The sequence below is a fragment of the Elgaria multicarinata genome, chromosome 2 (genome assembly GCF_023053635.1).
Source record: "Elgaria multicarinata webbii isolate HBS135686 ecotype San Diego chromosome 2, rElgMul1.1.pri, whole genome shotgun sequence".
NCBI classification, from domain to species: Eukaryota; Metazoa; Chordata; class Lepidosauria; order Squamata; family Anguidae; genus Elgaria; species Elgaria multicarinata.
Genome location: NC_086172.1, coordinates 12740485 through 12764935, shown reverse-complemented (window position 1 = coordinate 12764935; position 24451 = coordinate 12740485). Strand labels below are relative to the sequence as shown.

Here is a 24451-nt window from a genome sequence, read left to right as displayed (position 1 = left end):
TACCAGTGATCTATTAACTGCATTTCAAATACTGGAGAAGTCCATTCATACAGGAAGAGAATATGAGATCCAGAATCATAGAATAGCAGAGTTGGAAGGGGCCTACAAGGCCATCGAGTCCAACCCCCTGCTTAATGCAGGAATCCACCCTAAAGCATCCCTGACAGATGGTTGTCCAGCTGCCTCTTGAGTGGTTGAGTGGTAGAATGATTACTAAAGCATATTTGAGTGGCATATTTTTACTGTGATAATGATGGCTAAAGCTGCAATTCTATAAGAACATAAGAACAACCATGCCGGATCAGACCAAAGGCCTATCAAGTTCAATATCCTGTTTCCTACAGCGGCCATCTAGATACACCCGGAATGCCCAGAAGCAGGCCATGAGAGCAACAGTCTTCTCTCACTGTTGTTCCCAGCCATTGATATTCAAAGACATTCTGCCTCTGATCCTGCAGGCAGTATAGAGTGACTGATGGCCTTTAATCTCCATGAATTGAAGAACCCCATCTTTTAAAGCCATCTCAGTTTGTAACGTTCACCACATACTGAGGTAGCAAATTATATAATTTAAGTATGGACTGTATGAAGAAGTATTTTCTTTTGTCTGTCTTGACTATTCCAACAATCAACTTCATTAAATGAATGACCCCAGGTTCTTTTATTTTAAGAAAGGGAGAATAGCATCTCTATCCACTTTCTCCACACCATAAAAGCTTATAACCCTTTTATGTCCAGCCTTATTTGCCTTTTTCATTAAACTAAAAAGCTCCAAATGTTGACATCTTTTTCATAGAGAAATGGCTCCAGACCCTAAACATTTTGATTGTCCTTTTTTGCACCTTTTTGGTTGTCCTTTTTCGCACCTATTGTACAATAGCCATTTGGAAGTTAAGAAACCAGAATTTTACACAGTATTACAAGAGTAGCTGCACTGTGAGAATATAGATCCATGGGGAAGCCACTTTTTAGATCCCTCCACTGTGAGAACTGTCAATTTATTCCTATTCTCTGCTATCTGATCTTTAAACAGTTACTGACCCATAAGAGGCCTCATCTTCTTACCCCATTACTGCTAAGTTTGCTTGGGATCCATTGATGAGGGACCTTGTCAGTTCAGACCATTAACTAAACTACGATTGAGAACAGGGGTGCCGAACCTCAGGCCTTGGGACCAAATTCAGCCTTTCTGGGGACCCATACTGGTGCTCCAAAATTCCCCAGATGCTGACATCCTGTTCCTTGGCCCCAACTCCCTTCTCCCCAATCACTGATAGTTTCCTGACTTTTGTGCCGTCTCCCCAACCCCATTCTAAAATGTTGAAATGCCTCTCCTAAGGTTTAGTTACTGGCAATAAGAAGTTTAAGCTAAAATATGCCAGTCTTTTGGCCTTGTCCCTCTGGCTTAGGCCTCGCCACCCCTCCAGTGCAGCCCCTGAAAGCTTCCCCAAAATGGAATTTGGTCCTCAGCTGAAAGAGGTTCTATTCCCCTGGCTTGCTTATTTATTTATTTATTTATTTATTTATTTATTTATTTATCATACTTATACCCCGCTCCTCAGCCAAAAAAGGCTCTCGGAGCGGCTTACACTTAGCAAAAAAGACAGTCCCTGCCCTCAGGCTTACAATCTAATAAAGACATGACACACAAGGAAAAGGAGTCCAGGAGGGAGGGAGGGAGGGAGGGAGGGAGGAGAGAGAGAGAGAGAGAGAGAGAGAGAGAGAGAGAGAGAGAGAGAGAGAGAGTCCAGCAGGAGCAGGCCCTGATGTTACTTCTGCCTGCTCCTGTCCCCTCGGTCTTTCTTCTTCCCCACAGGGCCAAGATGGCAGTTTGCCCTGTGGGGGTGGGGGGAGAGTCCAGCAGGAGCAGGCCCCGATGTTACTTCTGCCTGCTCCTGTCCCCTCGGTCCTTCTTCTTCCCCACAGGGCCAAGATGGCAGTTTGCCCTGTGGGGGGGGGGGAAGAGTCCAGCAGGAGCAGGCCCCGATGTTACTTCTGCCTGCTCCTGTCCCCTCGGTCCTTCTTCTTCCCCACAGGGCCAAGATGGCAGTTTGCCCTGTTGGGGGGGGGGGGGAAGAGTCCAGCAGGAGCAGGCCCCGATGTTACTTCTGCCTGCTCCTGTCCCCTCGGTCCTTCTTCTTCCCCACAGGGCCAAGATGGCAGTTTGCCCTGTTGGGGGGGGGAAGAGTCCAGCAGGAGCAGGCCCCGATGTTACTTCTGCCTGCTCCTGTCCCCTCGGTCCTTCTTCTTCCCCACAGGGCCAAGATGGCAGTTTGCCCTGTGGGGGGGGGAAAGAGTCCAGCAGGAGCAGGCCCCGATGTTACTTCTGCCTGCTCCTGTCCCCTCGGTCCTTCTCAGGTGATCAGGTCCAAGCCGTGCCTCCCCCCTTTTCTTAGTTAATGGTGGTATAAATGGTTATTGAGTATGGGTGCATTTTATGATATGTTCTTCCTTCTTTTCCCTTTTCTTTTGTTGCTCCCCCCTTTTTTTGTTTTTGCTTGTTATTGTCATATTCACAATTTTTTAAAAAAAAACCTTAAAAGCCATGACAACCTTTTTCTCCTGCACGTCCCCATCCACTCTGTTCCCCTGTACCCAAGAAAAGGAAAGTGAAACTTTCTTCTTTTACCTTCGAAAGTTATTTCACAAAACAGAGTCTGAAAACACAATTTGATCCTACTTTGTTCTAACCATGATCGTGGTGGTGATTGTTATTATTATTATTATTACTATTATATTTATATCCCACCTTCTTCTGAATACTGGGACTCAAGGCAGCTTTACAACTTAAAACATGTACAATTAAAACAGATAGAGATATACAAAAATTTAAAAATAATTAAACATGCTAAAATATTAAAAAATTAAAAACATTTAAGAGCATTTAAAATATGAATTATATATCAGTATATAAACAGAGGTCCTGATTACCCACAAAGGCCAGATGGAACTGAATATTTTTAGCCTGCCTCTGGAAACACACAAGGGAGTGAGTGAGTGAGTCTAGCTTCCCTGGGAAGTGAGTTCCAGAGCCCTGGGGCAGCCACCGAGGAGGCCCTCTCCTGCATTCCCACTAGGCATACCTGTGATAGTGGTGGGACCGAGAAAAGGGCCTCCCCTGAAGATCTCAGAGGATGGGCAGGCTCGTAAGGGAGAATATGGTTTTTCAGATAACCTGGACCCAAGCTGTATAGGGCTTTATAGGTCATAAATTGTTCCCGAAAACAGACTGGAAGCCAGTGGAGCTGTTTTAACAGGGGAGTTGTCTGCTCCCTGTAACCAGCCCCGGTCAACAATCTGGCTGCAGCTCTTTGAACCAGCTGGAGTTTCCCAACACTTTAAAGGCAGCCCCATGTAGAGCGCATTACAGTAATCCAATTGGGATGTAACTAAGGCATGTGTCACCATGGCCAGGTCAGACATCCCTAGGAATGGGCACAGCTTTAACTGTGCAAATGCACTTCTGGCCACCACCGAAACCTGGGCATCTAGGCTCAGGGCTGAATCCAAGAGTACACCCAAGCTGCGAATCTGTGTCTTCAGGGAGGAGTGTAACCCCATCCAGCACAAGCTGAATTCCTATTCCCTGATCTGTCTTTCGACTGACCAGGAGCACCTCTGACTTGTCTGGATTAAGCTTCAAATTGTTTGCCCTCATCCAGTCCATTACTGCTGAAAGACACCAGTTTAGTAAAAACCAAACAGTAGTATTCACAGGTTTGTGCATGCTGACTGTGAATTTAAAATTATTATTTATGCTGAACTTTTATTGCTTATTTCTAAACTCCAGGCGGCAGCATATTCCCTAGTGTGTTGGCTAATGGTCAATTTCGATGGTACCCTGATTTTATTATCTATTTGGGAATACTCATTCCCAGAGATATATCTCAATTGATTAAAGTAAATTTGAATAAGATGATCTCTTCTTGATCATCCCAGACTGCAGGACATGGAATAACAGGCTCAAGTTACAGGAAGTCAGATTCTGGCTGGACATCAGGAAAAACTTCCTGACTGTTAGAGCAGTATGACAATGCAACCAGTTACCTAGGGAGGTTGTGGGCTCTCCCACACTAGAGGCCTTCAAGAGGCAGCTGGACAACCATCTATCAGGGGTGCTTTAAGGTGGATTCCTGCACTGAGCAGGAGGTTGGACTCGATGGCCTTTTAGGCCCCTTCCAACTCTACTATTCTATGATATAGATGGCCACCATTAAGGTTGAGTTTGTGGGGTAAAGTCAACACACTTAAGATGAACACTGTACCTCGAATTCCTTTATTTATACCAGGCAAATACTTTCAACAACTTAACACTCTGTTTCGTAAATTCTTCTGGGGTTTTTTCTCATCTTGAATATCTTTGAAAAGAATGCAACTTTAAAGAAGGTGGGTTTGGTTTTCCAGACCTTGCTTTGACAAACCATCAGGACCATCTATTAGCTTGTACTAAGTTTTGGTCTTTTCCAATTTGTTTAGATTTGCCACCCTGGTCAGTTTTGGAATCCTTATGGTTAGAACCTCTTCCAAAATGAATGGCACTCAGTTCTCAACATATTACAATAAATAACCACCACAATTTTGGCTGCTAGAGAGGTGTGAAGTATAGTATCACTTCAATTACAGTTTGATCCATTCTCTCAGGCAAAATTGACTTTATGGGGAAATCAAGATTTAAGAATTGAAAAGAAAACGTTTTTGTGGAGGACATGGACAGATAAGGTGATTTTTTACTTTGGATCAATTAATAGGCAGACAACGAGTTTTGGTCATCTTCTGATTTACGTGTTAAATATATTCATATAGATTACGTTTGCCAAGTGCTGTAAAATGATTAAAAGTGCCATCCTATGCATGTTTAGACAGAAAAAAGTCCTACAACTGTGGAATGCTGGGAATTGTACAACTTTTTTCTGTCTAAACCTGTGAAGTATTACACCCTGACTAAAATTTTACTTTCCAATTAAAATTATGGTCCAATTAATTGATCACACTCACACTCACACACACACACTATGAGGGTATGTGTCTTGAGCTCCATTGACTTCAAGCACACATTTTATTTTAAAATGATTTTTTAAACTAAAAAATAAACAAAATCACATTTATTACACAAAAGAAGGCCTAAGTTAGAAACAGCATGAATTCCTAGCTTTGCTGTTTTTTTTTTTTTTTTTTTTTTTTTTTTTGGTGCTGGGGGGCAGGGTGGGGGGAGACATACTACTGCCTGATCACCACTACATTAAAATCTTGGATTATTTTTATGTGTAGCTTTTAGATCTGCCCTGATGGAGACCAAAAATTATTTTTAAAGCCACCAAGAAGGTAGGCTATGTTTTGTGGTCTAGCACTGCATGTCTACAAGTCTCAACAACTTAGCAAGAGAGAAGTAATTAATATAAGGGAGGTGTTGTGTCTGGCCATCCATTGTTGGAAACTGACATTTATATGGAAAATTACACTTTGCAAATGGGATCTCGTAACAAATGAAACATAGAATGTAAAATGCAGTTTTACACCGAGATCCTAAAAGTATGAGCTGATATGCCTACAATGTGGCATTTTACACAGATGCTGCACCAAATTCCCTTTATGGTACAGTCATTAACTTTTCATAAAAGAACTATAACACATTCAAGAGGGGATTCTCCACCATAGCAACTCTTCTTAATGGGACTGAAACACCTTTTTAAAGAAAAAGGTTATATAGTAGATATATGGATAAGGTTATTTTTTGGACACGTTCTTAATTCCTAAACCATAAGTGCTCAGACAGACTACGGATCTATTATTTTTAGATATGGAAAGCCTACTTGTCTACTCAATCCAGAGAGACTGAAGAGTGTGCACAGATGTTTAACTGCTGCAAGATAGTGCACGGAATAATAGTTGAAGTAATTTCCCCTTACATTTAGGGATTTGACAAGATGTGGCATATTGGAGTAAAGCATACAGCACAGAGGAACCAGACATTGGACCATGACAGCATTAGGAAGTATATAGTGGGTGGAGATATTAACATGAATGATGTTTTATGCATCACAAAGAGTGGAGGCTCTCTCTGAATTGCACACCCACACTGTGTTAAGCACTTTAAGCTGCTGAGCAATTTTTGTAATAAGTCACTTAATGCATTCATGAGTTGACGATCAGCTCACAGAGGAATGTTTATTGCAAAAACATACTGCTAGTTTACAACCCAAAGAAATTTGTTTTTAGCAGGAAGTACTCACAGCAATTTGTGTAGCATGCCAATGACAGCAGTTTCTCCACAGTTTTACCTAATGTTGTACATTCTGCATATTAGGCATAATGCCCCTAGTTTTCCTGTTTTCCAGAGCTACAGCTTTATGCGATAAAACTATCTCTTTGTAAAATAGTAGAGCTAGTGGGAAGATACATAAACATCCAGCAGCAGATATATCTTCTCAGAGAGATCTCAGTATACGGTCTATAAACTAAACGGGCATGTCTTGAACACTAGAAACAGAGAAAGAACTACATGTAAAGAAGTTGTATTCTTTACTCCAATAGGTTTTGTATTGTATGTGAATAATGCAAGGTAAGATTTACCTGTTTTTCTGAGTGGAAAATCATCTTTGGAATCATACATCCCTAGTACAGGGTGATTGTAAGTGCCTGATACACCGCTTTGTGGTGGAGAGCTCTGATCAAGAGAACTGTGTTGCGTTTTCCTAAGGAAAAGATATTAGAAGAGGTCAAGAAGATGTAGACTTAAATGCAACAGCCTCACAATTTACAAGGACGCCTTCTGGAAACAAGTGACATTTCTCTTGTTGTCTGTCTAATTATCACTGGTGGCGATTGCACACATAGTGCTAGGAAGCAAAGTACATGCTTGCACCATCTTCACACAAGATATTCTACCATCCGATGCCATGCTTTTTGCCACACATAAGTGCATTTCATGTAAGGAAAGTGTAGTGGTTTTTTTAGCAACTGATTACCTAATTTCCCAGCCACTTTCCATTCTACATTTTTTTAAAAACCCACCTCCATTGAATTCAATGGGTGTTACTCTGTAAGATTGGAGTCATAAAAACAAAAGATATAATTTCATTCTGTCTTAATCAGTCAACAAGAAATGCAGGTTGCTTACCTGTAACTGTAGTTCTTTGAGTGGTCATCTGTGCATTCACACATTATGGGCTCTGTGTCTGCGCTGAGGCCGATCTTGGGAAACTTCTATAGCTGAGGAATTATTTTTGGCAGGAACTCATTCCCCCTCCTCCATCCTACTGCGCATGCTTGGGGGTTCCCGCCCTGGTCCTCAGTTCCTTGAGATTGCAGATGGTCCCAAAACCGAGGAATGTAGGATGCGCAAGAATCCTCTCAGTGTCAGTCAAAGGAGTAGCGAGACCAAAGAGGAGATGGCGGGTGAGTTGTGTAAATGCACAGATGACCACTCGAAGAACTACAGTTACAGGTAAGCAACCTGCCTTTCTTCATCGTGGTCTCTGTGCATCACACATTATAGGGGATTAACAAGATCACTTACCTGAGGTGGGTTGTCTCACTGATGACAGATCTGAGTTATCGAGGACAGGACAGCTCTGCCAAAGTTGCCATCAGCCCTGGCTCTGACATCCAGTCTGTAGTGGTTGATGAGGTTAGAGGGCTTGGACCAAGTTACTGCTTTGTAGAGGTCCAGGATCGAGACGCCTCTAGCAAAGGCTATGGACGTTGTCATGCCTCGAGTGGAATGAGCCTTCACTGGGCCAGAGAGGTGGAGCCCTTGGAGCTGATAAGGAAGTTGGATCGTTTGAGTAATCCATGCTGAGAGTCTTTGGGTTGAGTCCGGCATCCCTTTTTTAGATCCCCCCATAGCACAGAAAGAGATGGGGTGATTTCCTGAATGGTTCTGAATGTGACTTGTAGAAGACGAGTCCCCGGTGGATGTCGAGTGAGTGGGTCGTGGATTCTAACGGGGAAGAGGGGGTCCTTAAAAAAAGTGGGCAGAGCAATGTCCTGGTTGAGTTGGAAAGCACTAACCACTTTGGGGAGAAAGGAAGGGTCCGGGCGGACAGCTTTATTGGTGTGAAAGATGAGGTACGGGAGGTCGATCCTGAGCACAGAAAATTCCGATGCCTGGCGCACTGAGGTGATTGCAACTAGAAAGGCAATCTTAAGTGTCAACAGCCTGAGACTTGCGGACGCTAGCAGCTCGGAGGTCTTTCCCGTTAGAGCTTTGAGGATGCCGGAAAGGCTCCACTGGGGAACCACTGGGCGCGGGGGGGGGGGGGGCTAAGTGGGGGAGTCAGTTGTGAAATTCCCATTTTCTTAGCAGTAGAAGGGGCACAGTCAGTCAAATGGCGCAAAGAGTTAAGCTGTAACCAGGAGAGTTTCAAAGCTTCAGCTTGGAACATTTGCGCAACATCACACTGGTCATCAGGCAAATGGGTAGTTAGGGACGAAATCTTGTCCTAAAGGAAGATTTGGTAGCACATCATCATGGCCAAGTAGTCAGTCACTTTCAAAGTGAGTGCAGTTGAAGACTAGATCCGCCTTCCGATCATATCGAGTCTGTGCCCTTCCTTATCTACAGGGGCCGTGTGTGTGTGTTGTTCAAGCAACCCTGTGAGGCCTCAACAATGATCGAGTTTGGGTTAGGATGCATGAAAAGAAAAGAAGCACCCTTTTCTTCTACTTTATAAAGGCTTTGAAGACGCTTTAGAGGTAGGTGCCACAGAAGATGGTGCTTTGCACGACTGGCAGGCGGTGAGAAGGGTAGGAAGGAATGGTATTGAGACCGGTGATGTGTTGTCTGCGTAAATGGCATCAAACACCAGGGTCGGAAATTTCCTCTGACGGTTGCTGGATATAGATGCCTAGAGACTGGGCCATGTGTAAGATTTGTTCAGCAAAATGGGCAATATCCTCAGACGGGGATGCCCGCTCTGTGGAGCCAACCACATCATCCGGAGTTGGGGGGCCGATATGACCGAATCCGAGTCTGACTCATAGACATCTTCAGAGCATGAGGGCAAGCAAGCCCTAGGTTGTAAGTAGGTAGCAATCCAGCGATGGTCCAGATGACAGGCTGCGAGGCTGGTGGAGACAAGCTGTACCAGAGGACGAATGGAAGTTGTCTGTATCGGTGGCAGTCTGGAGAATGAAGAGGAGTGGTTGCGATATCGAGAGGAGAGAGAAGGCTGGTATCTATCATCTCGACAATCGCAGAAATGGTCTCTATAGGGTCGATGGTCCAAGGCGTGGGACCTGGGTATTGACCATTCTGAATCTCTATCGCAATCTTGTAAAGGGGACTGTGATCTGTCATGAGGAAGTCCCAATCGAATGTTCCATGGCAGGAGTGGTGGGTTGAGATGGGTTCTGATCTTGATGGTCTGGAGCCCTGAGGCAGGGTGTCGGAGAGCAAGTGGGGGGAAGGCTACCTGGATCGAGCGGCTTGTTGAACCAAGGGGATGTGCTCCCTAGAAACTGGGGAGTCCCGAATATCGCCTTCCGAGATGGAGGCTGATAAAGGGGGTACTGACGGGCCCAGAGCAGGAGTCAGTATCGGGGGTGGCATTGGTACCGATGGCCTGGGCGGTTGTGGCTGTGCCTGAGGCAAGGGATAGCAAGTCTCTGGGCAACTCCAATTGGAGTTTTTTTTTTAATGTCCCTCTGTAGCCAACTTGTGTTTCCGTGCCCTTTTTAATCATTTCTTCACTGTGGAAATGGTGAGCAACTTTGCTCCTCGTGGAGGTTCTGTTTGGCCCATGGTTAGAGCCTCCGGACAAATTTGAGAAGCCGAGGCCTGTGGTCTAGGGTTATCCAGTGCTTTGAGGGCCTTTTTCCACAAGATTGCCTTAAGGCAGTCAAACCAGTTGTGGTGGGCTTGCTTAGTTTCATGCAGTGCGTGCAGGCTTCAACCACATGGGCTTCGCCAAGGCAAAGAAGGCAGAGGGAGCGGCCATCTGGCAAGGATACCTTGCTGCCGCAGCAAGAGCACTTCTTGAAGAGAGCTCTCTGTGCCATAGAGGCAGAAACTACTCCAGTCGGAGAGGAAACACAGGAGAGATAGGAGACGAGAGGAAAAAATGGAGAAAAAGAGAGAGCAGGAGAAAAAGAAGAAAGACGAGATCCTCAGCTTTGAAAGAGAAAACATTCTCTTGGAGAAGAAGCTCCCAACGTGTGGCACCAGCGGTGGTCGAAAGAGAACTGAGGACCAGGGTGGGAACCCCTGAGTATGCACAATGGGGGTGGTGGTTTCCTGCCGAAAATAATTCCTCAGCTCCAAGATTGGCCTCAATGCAGGAGCAGAGCCCATAATATGTGATGCACAGAGACCACGATGAAGAATTGTGGGAAACCTAAGATGAAGTTAGGAACACTTACCCATACCAGAAGCGAGGGTCATTAGAAATGCAATGGTTGAGATTCCGCTGTGCCAAAGCTTTTTTTTTATTTAAGACAAACTCTTGTAACTTCATTTTTACTTCTGTGCTTGCCACTGCACCTGAAATACCAAATAAAAAAAGAAAATAGATCTAACTAGTACCCACTACATTAAGTTCATGAAATAGGTCTCAAATTACAAAAGGTTATCTAAAGCTTCCAATCAAACTCTTTCAATATTTTAAGCTATCAATAAAGAATTATTCCTTGCAATGAGGAATGCTACACAATTAAAACAAATGCTTGGAAATGGAAATTTAATCAGAGATATATCCTTTTCCTATAAAGGGAGGAGCAGCTGAATATGATTTTACACACAAATTTATGCTTAGACGAAAGCAGTTATAGAAGTTATTCGAGGCTTCTCTTAATCAAAGGCATTTAGAACAGAAGTTTTGTACATACTCAATTTTTTTTAAAGTCACATCTGCATGCAAAGGTTGAGGATATGAATGGCTCATGTGCAGACTATGTCTAGAAAAAATCTTTCAAAAGGGATTTTTGTTCACAATATCTGTGTCAAATAAGTTCTATATAATCATTCAATTCATAGTCAATCATCTGTTTTGTCAAACAGAAAATCTGGCATGTAAGAAAGCAATGTATCTTCAAAGTCTAGAATTACATACCCAGTGGCATAATTTCTAATCACTATTTACTTCACAAGATACCAGTCTGTCAACGTGCAGTCAGAGTCTTAGGCTGTGGTTTTAATGGAGCAACAAATTGAAAACATACCTGTCTTGTCATCAGCAAGAGTCTTTTCAATCTCTTGAGTTCTGTATCTCTATGTACCTTTATTTCTCATGTGTAACACCTACTTTCCATACTTAAAAGCAGTGCAAGGAGAAAGAATATGACTTGCATTCATTGATTTGACTATTTAGGAAGTTTTGAATAAAGCACATGTATTCTGAAACTATTTTCCTTGAGGCTAAATCAGGGGTCCATAGCCTTTTTGCATCAGCGGGCACATCTTGAATGTTGAGTGAGTGTTGTAGGCACTGTCATAAAATGGTTGACAATGGGAACCTTGCCCGTTTTACCAAATGGCTACCATGGAGGGCATGGCCGGTCATAAAACTCTAATTTCCCAGAAGGCAAACTGGTGAGACTAAAATAAAAATCACTTGCCTAAGAACCTAAGTAAAAGGCAGAGCTGGGGTCTGAGCACCAAAACTTCAAACCACTCTTTTGAAGCCAAATAAAGATGGCGTTGGAAGACATCATTCAGTTCTCAGCATGACAGCCTTCTAGTTAAAAAATACTATTTCATTTAAAAAATCTTAAGAAATAAAATAAAAATGAGGAGGGGCAGGGAGCCTGGAGGGCACCAAAAAAGGTATCTGCGGGCACACTGGTGCCCACAGGCACCACTTTGGAAAACCCAGGGCTATATAAACCACAGTAACTATACGGTTTTCATTTTTCCTTACACTACCTCATATATGAAGCTATAACTCTTGTATTATATTTAATTAGATCATTGGACCATCTAGCTCTGAATTGTCTCCTCTCCCTGGCACTGCCTGCCCAAGATCTCAGGTACAGATCTTTCCCAGATATCAGAGATTCTGTAACTGAGGCCATAGCTAGACCTAAGGTTTATCCCTGGATCGTCCAGGGGTCAAACCTGTTCATTTAGGTGACACACAGGGGATCCAGTGCTCAGGCAGGGGTGAACCCTGGATGATCCCAGGATAAACCTTCGGTCTAGCTGTGGCCTGAGGATGCCACGTATTGAATCTGGGTCCTTCTGCATGTGAAGTATGGGCTTTTATATTATTTATGTATTATTTCATTTTTAACATTTATAAACTATCCTTCATCTTACAAGAGATGTACACAACACAAATGCACCTCTAGTCTGCATCCACACCTTCGATTCCAGAATAACTGTATGAAAAAGGCATAGAAGATTACTGTATTTGTAGCAGCTTGTTCTCCACATAGCCACAGTTTTCCAGGCTATGCTTGCTTGAAATCTGCTTGGTTCAGTATCACCAACAATATAATTTCACTGAGGTCACTACAGCAAAAATCAGGATCTATTTCTCAATTCAGTAGCAAATATGGATTCCATAAGCAAAACTGTTTATGAAAATGCCTAATATGTTGGAAAAGTCCAAAGACCATTCTTTCATAAAGACTTTCAACCATTTTTTGGTAAAACTGAAGTCCAATTAGTCTGGCATGACAACCACTGGAGAACCAACTTTCCTTTACATCCTTCCTCTTCCATGTATTTCATTATTCCTTTAATATTTTTATTGGCCTTTAAATATCACTACTATCAAACTAAGATTTTGGAAGTTTTCATAGGCAGCTCCAATATGGCTCAACACAGTCATCTCACCTAGATGTTTTCATGCCATAGATAACTGTGACCAGGCCATGGTTTTACAAGAAGGACCACAGTTGGATGAGGATTAATGTCGATAGCAGGGGTAGGCAACCTTGTTGAGATTGTGGGCACAGTTTACGTTTTGAAATGTGCATGCGAATACCACCAAAAATGACCATCAGGGTGGCTGAACCTTCCTCCTCCTCCTCCTCTTCCCCCTGCCAGCTATTTCCTCCTCCTGTTCCTCCAGGCTCCTGTTTCCTTACTGCTCTTTCCCTCCACTCACTATTTCCTCCTCCTTTCCCCCTCCCTCTCACTTGTTATGGCTACAGCTGCGGCAAGGAAAAGAAAGGCTAAGACAGCAGTGGCAGCAGCAGTGAGGGTTGCGGTGGGATTGGCAGCGAGGAAAGGGACAGCTGCCGCCATGGCATCAGCAGGGGTTGGGGAAAGTGAGGAAAGGCTGCGGCAGCATCAGCAGGGGTCAGGGAGAAGAGGAAAGTCCGCAGCTCGAGTTCCTAACATTATTACTTCACCTGAATATTACACTTTCTTGCCTAAAAATGCTCAAATTGGTAATCCCACACTATAGAAATCAAGATGGGGACAATATATGCAAAACCAGGATTTTTCCTGTAATGATTAATCAGCAGGCATTTCATACTGACGGTCCTTTAGTTATATATTTTAGAATGAAATACATTTCACAATTTTCACTTCCAATCTAGCACTTCATTTCAAAAACCAGTTGATTATTAGTTGTCACATGGATAATCTGTGTATTTAGCTTTAATTGGATGACTGGTTGATGGGGAAATGAGAGCTCCCTCATCCTACCAACTGCCCTGTTCTCTATCAAACCTACGTGTTTTGAAGGTGACAGATTTCATTCATACAGGTAATTATAGTTAAAATTACACTTATCATACACAAGCAATTGTCTTTATGGAGGATGTGATAAATTCATTGGTGAGCATAGAACCACTCTCTTGTACAAGTTGATCAGACCATCCATCACAGTAAATTATAAACACCAAGACAATGGAAAGGAAAACTTCCTTCATAATGGCTACTGCTTTAAAAGATATATGAGAACAGAAATGTTTTGAATTCATCCCCTCCTGCTTTAGTTTTCTCAAGGACACATATATAAGGGGTCTTACTATGGCACTACGTAAGTGGGAGAGGATTCCTGGGTGCTAACTCGGGGACCGCCTACCCCTTATGTTCCCCCCTCCCCCCCCCCCCTCCTCCTCCTCCTCCTCCTCCTCCTCCTCCTCCACAGGAAGAGTCCTTTGGAGAGCACCAGCCTCCTCCCTCTGGAATTTCCTCCCTATGGATATTAGGCAGGCATCTTCAGTCTTGATCTTTTAGACATTTGCTCAAGACCGACTTCTTCATGCAGGCTTTCCCAGCCAATATGGTTACAGTTGACTAGTAATTATTTTATTCATTTCATTATTTCATGTATTATATTTCTATACCACCTCTGGATAGTTCACAAAAATAAAAATAAAAACATTAAAAATACATTACACAAAGTGCAAAGCTATCTACATAAAAACACAGAAAGTGACAGCACACACCCGGACAACATATATCTAAAAAAAAAAAACCAATTTCTTAAGAACAACCAACCAAAGGCAATCCAAGACTCAGTGTATGCTGCCAAATGCCTGAGAGAAGAGGGCAGTTTTAACCTAGCACCGAAAAGATAACAATGTTGGCACCAGGCAAGCCTCATTGGGGAGGACATTCCATAATTAGGGGGGCACCATTGAGAAGACACTCTTCGTTGTTGTTCCCCCGAGAACAGTCATGGGACCACAAAGCAGCCTTCTCTCCGGCAGCTGTTCTTCTTTATCCTGTTGTGTGAGAGAGGCTGATCCGAGACTGAAGGGAAGAGGAGAACATTAAGAGAAAGACAGGCCAAAAACTCTATATGCCAGAATCACACAAAAACTCTGCTCTCCTGACAAAGGCAGGATAAGAACAGGGAGGGGACTTGAAGGCTGGAAACAGTCTTGATCAGAACATGATGCCTTTGGAGGCTGGGAACAAGATATCACTCCAAGCTCCAGGAGACTGATACTGAGTACTTTCTCTCCAGATGCCTAGGGACCCTGAATGCACTAATTTCCATGGTATGCTCCCAAACCACTCAGAAAGGCATCTACAATCTGATTACTGTGGAACAGTTCAGAAGGAGACACCCATCATTTCAAAGACAGTTGAATTTTCAAGAGAGTCTCTAGGTTCAAGCCATTGATTATTTGAAGTTGGAACTTGAGTAAGAAGGCCTGGAGCAGAACCTTCACCATGTGATGGTGTTAACTGCCATTATCAAGATACCAAACAGGAAGCAAATCCTGGCACGACCTTAGATGTTAGAAGCTTGGTTCTGGTTGACATCTGTCTCTGAGGGCGCTTACTAACAGGGACTGGCCGACGAGACCACATTACGCCAGTCCTTTTCCAGCTTCATTGGCTGCCAGTCCAGGTCCGGACCCGATTCAAAGTGCTGGTATTAACATTTAAAGCCCTAAACGGCTTGGGGCCAGGTTATCTGAAGGAACACCTCCTCCCGTATGTACCTGCCCGGACCCTAAGGTCATCCTCAGGGGTCCTTCTCTGTGAGCCCCTGCCAAAGGAAGTGAGGCAGGTGGCTACCAGGAGGAGGGCCTTCTCTGCTGTGGCACCCCGGCTGTGGAATGAGCTCCCTAAGGAGGTTCGCTTGGCACCTACATTATATGCTTTTAGACGCCAGGTGAAGACCTTTTTATTCTCCCAACATTTTAACAATCTATAAATTTTAAATAACATGGTTTTAAATTTGTAATTTTGCATTGCTGCTGTTTTTATCTGGTTGAGCTTTTATATTGTATTTTATATTATGGTTTTATACTGTTGTTTTATACTTTGAATGGTTTTAATTTTTGTGAACCGCCCAGAGAGCTCCGGCTATTGGGCGGTATAGAAATGTAATAAATAAATAAATAAATAAGAATCTGTCCAGATGAGGATCAAGTGTCACTCCCAATGCAGAAGGCGTTCTGAGGATTTGAGGTGATCTTTTCTAGAACTATCAGGAACCTGTGGTTTTGCAAGATTTTCAGGGTTCTCTCCACAACCTCCTTGCACTGAGAACTGGAGTAAGAAAGGACTAAGATGTTATCTAGATATGGGTAGATGTGTATATCTGCTAGACGGAGCCTACCTCAACTGGTGCCACCATAATCTTGATAAATACCCTTGGGGCAGAAGAGGAGCCAAAACCTATGGTTGAAAACTGGAACTGTTGATCTCTCTTAACAGAATCTCAGAAAGACGTGATATCCCTTCCTAATAAAGGTATGAAAGTAAACTTCCATGAGGACTACTGAAGCCAGGTAATCTCCTCATTTGAGATGAGCCAGAATTGCCTGCATTATCTCCATCCTGAACTTGGTTTGACCAAGCAATAATTGACATATTTGAGATCCAGAATTAGAACCACCCCCACTCCTGGCCTCTCTGGTCTGGCAAGACTGGTTCGATGTGCAGACCATCAAGAGATCGGCAATTTCAATGTCCTTTGATGTTTGAGAGGGCTGGACGAGAGGGGGACTGAGAATCTGTCACTTGTGATCCGTACAAATTTGAACCCCCTTTGTGTCCAAAACCCAGTGATTGGGGGAGTAGACAGCTACACATCACATTCTCCACAAAGGACTAGTGGCCATCATGCCAAAATGAGCTTTTTGCTGGAGATCTGCAATGCCTGGTGTTGCTTCAACCTGGCCCTCTGTTGTTGTCATCTGGGTCTGAAATCTAACAGTCTGGATTTGTCATTCAACGGTCCAACTACCTCCCTAGCAAGTTCCCTGCTTTTGATATAAAGAAATCTCTAAATATATCAGAAGCAGGAAATCAGCTAGAGAGGCAGTTGGACCAATGGATGACAATGGCATTAAAGGAGGATAAGCAGATTGTGAAGATCAATGAATTATTTTCATCTGTCTTAACTACAGTAGATATAGTGTGGAGACCTATGCCTCAACAGATGTTTTCAGGAAGGGAGTCTGATGAACTGAGGCAAATAGTGGTGACAAGAGCTGAGGTTCTCGGCTTTATTGACAAACTGAATGCTAACAAACTACTGGGACCACATTGTTCTTAAATAACTCAAATGAAAAAGTGAGTTACCTCTAAGAGCAGTTTCTGAACAAAAGAACTTGAAAGCCAATCTTTAAAAAATAATAATGGAGGATCTGGGAAATTACAGGCTAGCTGACTTAACATCTGTTCTGGGTAAATTGGTGGAAAGCATTATTAAGGAAAGAATTATTAAAAGATAAAAATAAGGATACAGGACAAACCCTGCTGAAAAAGAATCAACATGGCTTCCACAAAGGGAAGTCCTGTCTCACTAACCTTTTTGAATTGTTTCCGAGTGTCAATAAACATGAGGATAGGGGTGATCCAGTAGACTTCTTTAATTTGGACTTTGAAAAGACTTTTGACAAAGTCCCTCACCAAAGACTCTTGAGCAAACCTAGCAATCACAGAATAAGAGGCGAAGTGCTCTTATGGATCAGTAACTGGTTAAAGAACAGAAAGCAGAGAGTAGGAATAAATGGTCAATTCTCCCAACGGAGGGGTGTAAACAGTGAGGTCCCACATGGATCTGTATTGGGAAGAATGCTTTTCAACTTGTTTATAAACTATTAGGAATTAGGAGTGAGCAATAAGGTTTGCTAATGACACTAAATTATTTAGGGTGATTGAAAGAAAAAGGGATTGCAAAGAGCTCTAAAAGGATCTCTCCAAATGGGAGAATGGGCTTACCTGTAACTGTAGTCCTTCAAGTGATCACCTGCACATAGGGGATTTCCACCGGCGCAGAGCCCTGCTCGAGAAACTTCTATAGCTGAGGAAGTCTTGGCAAGAACCCTCCTCTACCATTCCAGTGTTCACGCACTAGCAGTTTCCCGTTCCTTGAGACCACCTACTGCAGCCTCAGAACTGATCGGAGCCTCAGCACCAACATCAATATTGACATTAACATAGAAGTGGGGATGGTGGGTGGGTTGCATAAAGGTCAGATGACCCATCAAAGAACAACAGTTACATGTAAGGAAACTGTCTTTCTTCTTCACGATCTCTGTGCATAATACAGATAGGTGAGTCGCAAGTTGACTTACTAGTGGTGGACTGATGTCCTACTAAAAGACAGCAGACTCAACTGCATGGCTGAAGGTGCAGTCTGCTCTGGCCCACACATCAAGTTTGACCAGATGGCCACTTTGTAAACCCCACTAAAATAGCCATGGAATGAGTCAACCGAGCTCAGATTGGAGCAGAAGGTCAAGACCAGCCAGTTCATGCAACAGTTCCTAGTATGGACCACCCAGAATGACAGTCTCTGCAACGACATTGGTAGTTCTTGCCACTGGTGCACACAAGTAAGTGAGGGAACTGACAAAAGGACTCAGTCCTTGATTTCTAGACAACTAACATCTATCAAACATCCAAGATAGGAAAAGTAGATTCAGGCAGAGTTGAAGCAAATGAAAAGAAAGTGGGGAGTATGATGTCCTGATTCAAATGGAACTCAGACACCATCTTGGTCAGGAACACGACATTGAGATGGAGCACCCCCTAATCACGACAGAAAGTCCTATTCCAACTGTCGCTGCTGAGGCCATCAGAGGGAAACGAAGCAGCAGCCAGGCACCTCTCCATTTTACTGCATCAGGGACTGAAATGTTGGAAAGAGTTGACCCACTATGCCATCAATCATAGTGTGTCAAGCTCCAGACGCTGTATCTTGCCTCGATCTGGTGTGATCAGTTTTCGTATTGATGGAAGCCAGTAACACTCCCCATGGGAGCACTGAAGCACAACTGTGGACCAAAGCTGCCTTGGTTAACAGTGCGTGATCAGAATACAGCCCACCTCCTCCACCTGTATCTGCTAGCACTTTTGTTATGAATGGGAAATATGGGAAAAGTTAAAACAGCTTTCCTGTCCACTGGAAGACAAAGACTATAGACTTTTTGTCCACTCCCACTCTGCGGCAGAATTCAGACAAATGGCGTTAAGTGCTCAAGGAAACAAGTCCACCTTTGGAGTGAACCAAAGGCAAAATATATCTGTAAGGACAGCCCTGTCCAGTGCCCACTCATGGGAACTCAGATAGGTCCATCTTGGCTGGTCGGCTATGGTGTTGCCCACCCAGGCAATGTGTGCTGCAACTAGACCAATCTGAAGAAAGATCCTGGGGATCAGGCCGACCAGACAGAGAGATTTCATACTCCCTTGCTTGTTGAAGTAGTAAACAGTGGTGGTATTATCCAAGACTTCTTGAACCAAGGAACCTCTGAGATCAGTCTCGAAAGCCCGCAGGGCCTTCTCAAGTGATGTGCTGTGCGAATTCCACCTTGGGCTATACTCTTTGCATTCCCAAAATCCGACAGTGAGCTTCCCACCCTGACAGAGCTACATCTGTGGGAAAGATTTGACATAGGAAAAACTGGAGAAATGGGAGTCCCACACCCAGGTTGCAAGTGTGCATCCACCACACCAAAGTGTTTGCCACTTCCCGGGGTACACAAAGATGGGGGCAACAGGAGTCTCAGAGGAGTTCTGAATGACGTTGTGGGAGCATCCAAGTCTCTCTGGAGAGGAAATTTGGTCCATTTGTTAAAACCATAGTGGTTAAGCCAGAAAGCCTGGCCGTGTTCAGAAGACACCTTAAACCATGGCTTTAACCACGGTGAATAAACAAAAAAGCCTTATTCACTGTGGTTAAAGCCATGGTTTAAGGCATCTTCTGAATATGGCCTGGCTTTCTAGCTTAACCACCATGGTCAAAGCCATGGTTTAAGGTGTCTTCTGAATGGGCCCTATGTATTCCTTGGTTTCCCACTGTAGAGTTTCCACTGTTCTGCTAAGTAACTAAGGGAAAGAGTCATGGGGAAAACAACCTCCCTTGGGAACGTTTATCTCTAACATTTTCCTCCTCAGAAATGTTGCTGTCCTCTTCTCTTATAGGGGAAATGGATCTGGATGGAGATGGTGATCTGGAAACCTCGGGAGAGGATGAAGCCTCTAACTCTAAATTTAGCTGGGTTGTGGGCTAGGGAATAAGACCAGGGGCTTGAGAAAATGCTGTACTTTCACTTCATTTCAGGGTTGTTTTCCAAATTATGTCAAAGCTATCGTCAAATTCAAGAGTATACAGAGTTGCAGCACAAAAGTATCTAGTATATGCAACATGGAAATACTAAGGGCATACATAACCCAATCCCCCATGGACACAGAGCCCATCTGCAGAGGGAGTGCTAAAGTTAAAGGATTCAATAGAGCTCTGTTCCTATTCACACACACACACACACCCTTGGCATGCATGCATGGGAATACAACCACCATACAGGCGGGGCAGGGGGGGAGAAAAAGTGATCATATCATAACCTCATGTGTTATTAATTCATAAAATTATATAAAATCTTCTGATTATGTGCATACGTCAGACAAATCAACATCGACCAGAATCTTTTAGATAACTCAGACATCTTTCATATGTGATATCAATTAAAATGTTATAGCCTTTTCTTTAAATTATTCCCTTTCTTCAGATTAAAAAGCATAACAGCCGTTAGCATGGGTTTTTCTTGGAGCCTGCCCTTGCAGAAAGATTTCATCTATATTATAATCTACTTTTGTACAAAGTAACCAGGTAAATGTTTCTCTCATCACTATTCATGTATTAGTATACTCATCACTGACATCATCTATCTTAATGTTACTTACTTTCTTTTCCTTTCTCTTTGTTTTTAAGCTGCTGTAGTTTCTGTTCTCTGTGCTGTTTCTCCAATTCTTGCTCCTGCCGATGCTGTTCTAACTTTCTCTGGTGTTCCAAGAGCTCTTGCTGATGTTTCATTGCCAGAATCTCCTGTTGCTGCTGTTGAGCCAGGAAAAGGGTGGGGAAAAGTAAATGCACACAATCTTTGCGCTTTCAACACCTTAAATGACCATCCCCTAAGCATGTCAGAATAAAACTTCTTAAAAGCTTGAACAGAACATTACAGTTCCTCGTAAAGAGAGAGGAGAAGGGGTAGAGCATTTTAACTATGTTTACTGTAAGAAACGTACGTCCTTGAAGTTTTGTAGAGGAATGCATATATTACAGTTAGAAAAACATCTGGAATAAATAAGGGGTGCACTTAGCTCCAAGTCAGTTCTACTCCTGGATGGGACCCCTCAAGGAATCCCTTTCCACTGGGCTTTTAGATTAAAGGGGTAAAAGGGTGGAGGGCTAGAGGTTCCCCTAGATTTAGACTAGTTAGTCTGTTCTTGCTTCTGTGCTTCTTAAAAGTCACTCCAGAGCAGTTTTGCGAGTGCCAAATGTGTGGGACCTTATTTTTTTTAATTTATTTATTTATTTATTTAGCACCATCAGTGTACATGGTGCTGTACATAGTAAAACAATAAAACATTCAGAGACCTGTTTAATACATACTGCTTAGATGTTCTGTTCCAAAACTAAAAGCAACCTTCGTCTGCTGCTCAAACTTAATTTGCATCGCTCACCTTTATGTGTTCATGTAACTGAGCTTCATGCTGACGAGAGAGCTGTTCATGTTGTCTCTGGAATTCTGCTATGAGGATCTGTCTCTGGATCTGCTGCTTTTGTTTGAGGGCCAGCAGTTCCTGCTGGAGCTGCTGTTCCCGTAAAGTAGGCTCTGCCACTGGCATGGAGAACTGATGGTCCAAGCGGAGATCCATCGGGACTACAGATGGTGCCACTTGCAAGGGTAGGGTTGTGGTCACATCAACTGCAAAACACAACAAAAAAGGTAATCCCATCTCCAATTGTTACAGAGTTAGGGTGCTGTCTCATATCTCATATTAAAAAGATATTTAAGGATTGGGAGTATCATCACATTGCATGCACAACGATAGCACTGCAGCCATATGAAACTCTTCAGAATTAAATCTTTTTCCTCAAAAGCCACATAACATGAAAGATGTAAAGTTTGTTTTAACAAACTGCATATGGATGGGCTCACAGCTATGTAATTCTTTTTAAAATTACACGTCTTCTTGTTCCTCACTTCAGAATGGATTACTTTTCATATTAAGCAGTATATATGTGTTGTTGTTGTTGTTGTTGTTGTTATTATTATTATTATTATTATTTATATAGCACCATCAATGTACATGGTGCTGTACAGAGTAAAACAGTAAATAGCAAGACCCTGCCGCATAGGCTTACAATCAAATAAAATCATAGTAAAACAATAAGGAGGGGAAGAGAATGCAAACAGGCACAGGGTAGGGTAAGCAGGCACAGGGTAGGGTAAAACTAACAGTATATTATTATTAATAACAGTGTTATTATTAAATAAATACTGCATAAACAGACAACATCAGTCCCTTTCCCAGGTATATTGATTTTGAAAGTACCATGGATAAGAATTAGGGTTCCAGGGATAAAAAGTGACAGACCAACCAACTAAGGGATGAGGTCTGGTGAGGCAGCAGCATGCTCTCCCAGCAGCCTCTGCTGAAGATGATGGGGACTCTGCTGTAAGCTGGTGGGAACACTTGGGCTCCACCAGCAGGCCAGAAGAGCTGAGGGGTCTGGTGAGGTAGGACAGAAAACTGGAAGGGATAAACTAACCAAAATAAAAAGAGAGAGCGAGAGAGCTGCACCGGTCGTGCTCCCAATGCATTTCAACAAAGGTCTTTTTGTCAAGGGAAAAACTCTTAAGGGCTTTTCAGGAGGATTCCTCCTTCTTCTCTTCATTGCATAACTAACACCATCGAAGAATTAAATGCCCCCAATAGAAATGCACTGTGTAGGGTACAACATCTGGCTTAGAGGCAGCCAGAGCCTAAACTTTATTTTGGGGGACTCAGTATAAATGTCCAACATGGGCCCTTTCCCACACACATACCACAACCCCACCCCATACACACAATCTCATATGAGTCATAAAATAAAAGTTTCTGTTTTAATTCTGAAATTCCAATCTAGTACCTGAAATTATACTATGGACCATACTGGAGCTTTTCAACCATGCCCGAGTACTTTTCGAAAGAGCATGTCACAATTACATGGGGAAGTTCAAATATCTGTCTCTGAAACTGCAAGTTCTACTTTAACTTCACAAACACACTATCTCTGTTCTACAGAAGGGCTTGAAAAAGAGATATGTAATTTATGTAAAGAAATGGATGTCCTGAATTGGTGCCAATAAACTGAAAGTCAATCCAAGACAGAGGAACTGTTGGTGGGTGTTTCAATTGCCCAGTTGTGGTGTGGTGTTCAATCAATTTTGGAGGGGGCGGCATTCCCTTTGAAGAATCAGGTGCACTGTTTGGGGGTGCTCCTGGATCCATCATTGTCACTTGAGGGAGGTGGTTTCAGTGACTAGGTGCACCTTTTATCAGCTTAGGGTGACATATGTGCAACCATATCTTGACAGAGGTAGACTGGTAAGAGTAATCCATACTCTGGAAACATCCTGGTTGGATTACTGCAATGTGTTGTATGTGGGGCTACTTTTGAATATGGTTCAAAAAAATCAGTTAGTCTGAAACAGAGCTGCTAAGTTACTAAATTAGACTGGCTGATACGATCATGTGACACCAGTGGTTTGTCAACCACTCTGCCTTCCAGTCCAATTCCAGGCTCAGTTCAAAATGTTTGCATTGACCTTTAAAGCCCTAAATGGATTTGGGCCGGAGTAACTAAAGCAGAGGTAGGCAACCGAGGGCCCTACAGATGTTCTGGACATCAACTCCCATAGTCCCTTGTCAGACTTTCTCCCAAAAGGGGGGGGGGTATAGAGGCTTTCACTTTTAAGGGAAACCCATCAGAGCCCACCACTCACTCTTTAACTCAGTGTGTGTGTGTGTGTGTGTGTAAGGGGTCCTCCTCACCTCTCTAGGAGGGTTAAGATGCCTGGCTCATCAATGGGACTTACCTGCAGCAGTTTTAAAGGACACTGACTTTAATCTCATTTTCCAAAGTTGGCTCACCACGGACACCTGAATCTAGAATCTCCCAACTCCTTTCACCTCTTTAAGTGCATACAAACATTGGCCAGTTAACTCACCAACTTCTTGACAAATTCTCTTAGAAGCCCCTGCTTCCTTGCTGTTTTGTTTAAAATGGATGATACTGCTGCTACTTCTCCTGGTCCCTGCTGCTTGCTTTCGTTGGTATTTAAATCCCAGCGTGGGAGCACCAGCTGTCCAGCTGCCAAAAGCCCCCACATGCCCCATCTGTACTCACTTCCAGCTGGCCCATCCTTGGTCTGGAGCAGAGGCAGGTGCACAGCATGCCCAAACCTCCATATCCCTGATTATTGGTCATGCTGGCTGGGGCACATGGGAGTTGTTTCCCAAGACATCTGGGGGACCAGGTTCCCTAACCCTGATCTAAAGGAACCTCTCTTCCAATATGTAACTGCCCGGACCCTTAGCTCGCTTTTCGAAGCCCTTTGTCTGCCAAATAAAGTTAAGCAGGTGGCCACAAGAGCAAGGAGGTAAACCTGATACCCACACCGATCATTTTGGCACCAGGCAGACATTTCTCTTCTCCCAGATATTTTAGATTTTTATTATTGTATATGTTGTTTTAACCTGTTTTATTGTGGGAGCCACCTTGAGAACCTTTTTTTATAGGGTGTCATATAC

At 43.3% G+C, this 24451-nt stretch overlaps 2 protein-coding genes across 7 annotated transcripts in view; one reads left to right on the top strand and one right to left on the bottom strand.

Annotated features, from left to right (window-relative positions):
* RAMP1 (receptor activity modifying protein 1) overlaps window positions 1-24451 on the top strand; it is a 547734-nt gene that overhangs the window by 150102 nt on the left and 373181 nt on the right. The gene's annotated exons all lie outside the window — the stretch shown is intronic.
* The window catches only part of HDAC4 (histone deacetylase 4), a 192592-nt gene that overhangs the window by 82254 nt on the left and 85887 nt on the right, over window positions 1-24451 (bottom strand). For 5 of the 6 annotated variants that reach the window (XM_063116011.1, XM_063116008.1, XM_063116012.1 and 2 more), the window contains 4 exons: window positions 21335-21579; window positions 20555-20705; window positions 10360-10480; window positions 6571-6692 (listed from right to left, as the gene is read on the bottom strand). In XM_063116011.1, the coding sequence (XP_062972081.1) occupies window positions 6571-6692; window positions 10360-10480; window positions 20555-20705; window positions 21335-21579 (639 nt within the window). The remainder of the gene's footprint in view (window positions 1-6570; window positions 6693-10359; window positions 10481-20554; window positions 20706-21334; window positions 21580-24451) is intronic. The other variant, XM_063116010.1, reaches the window with a different exon arrangement.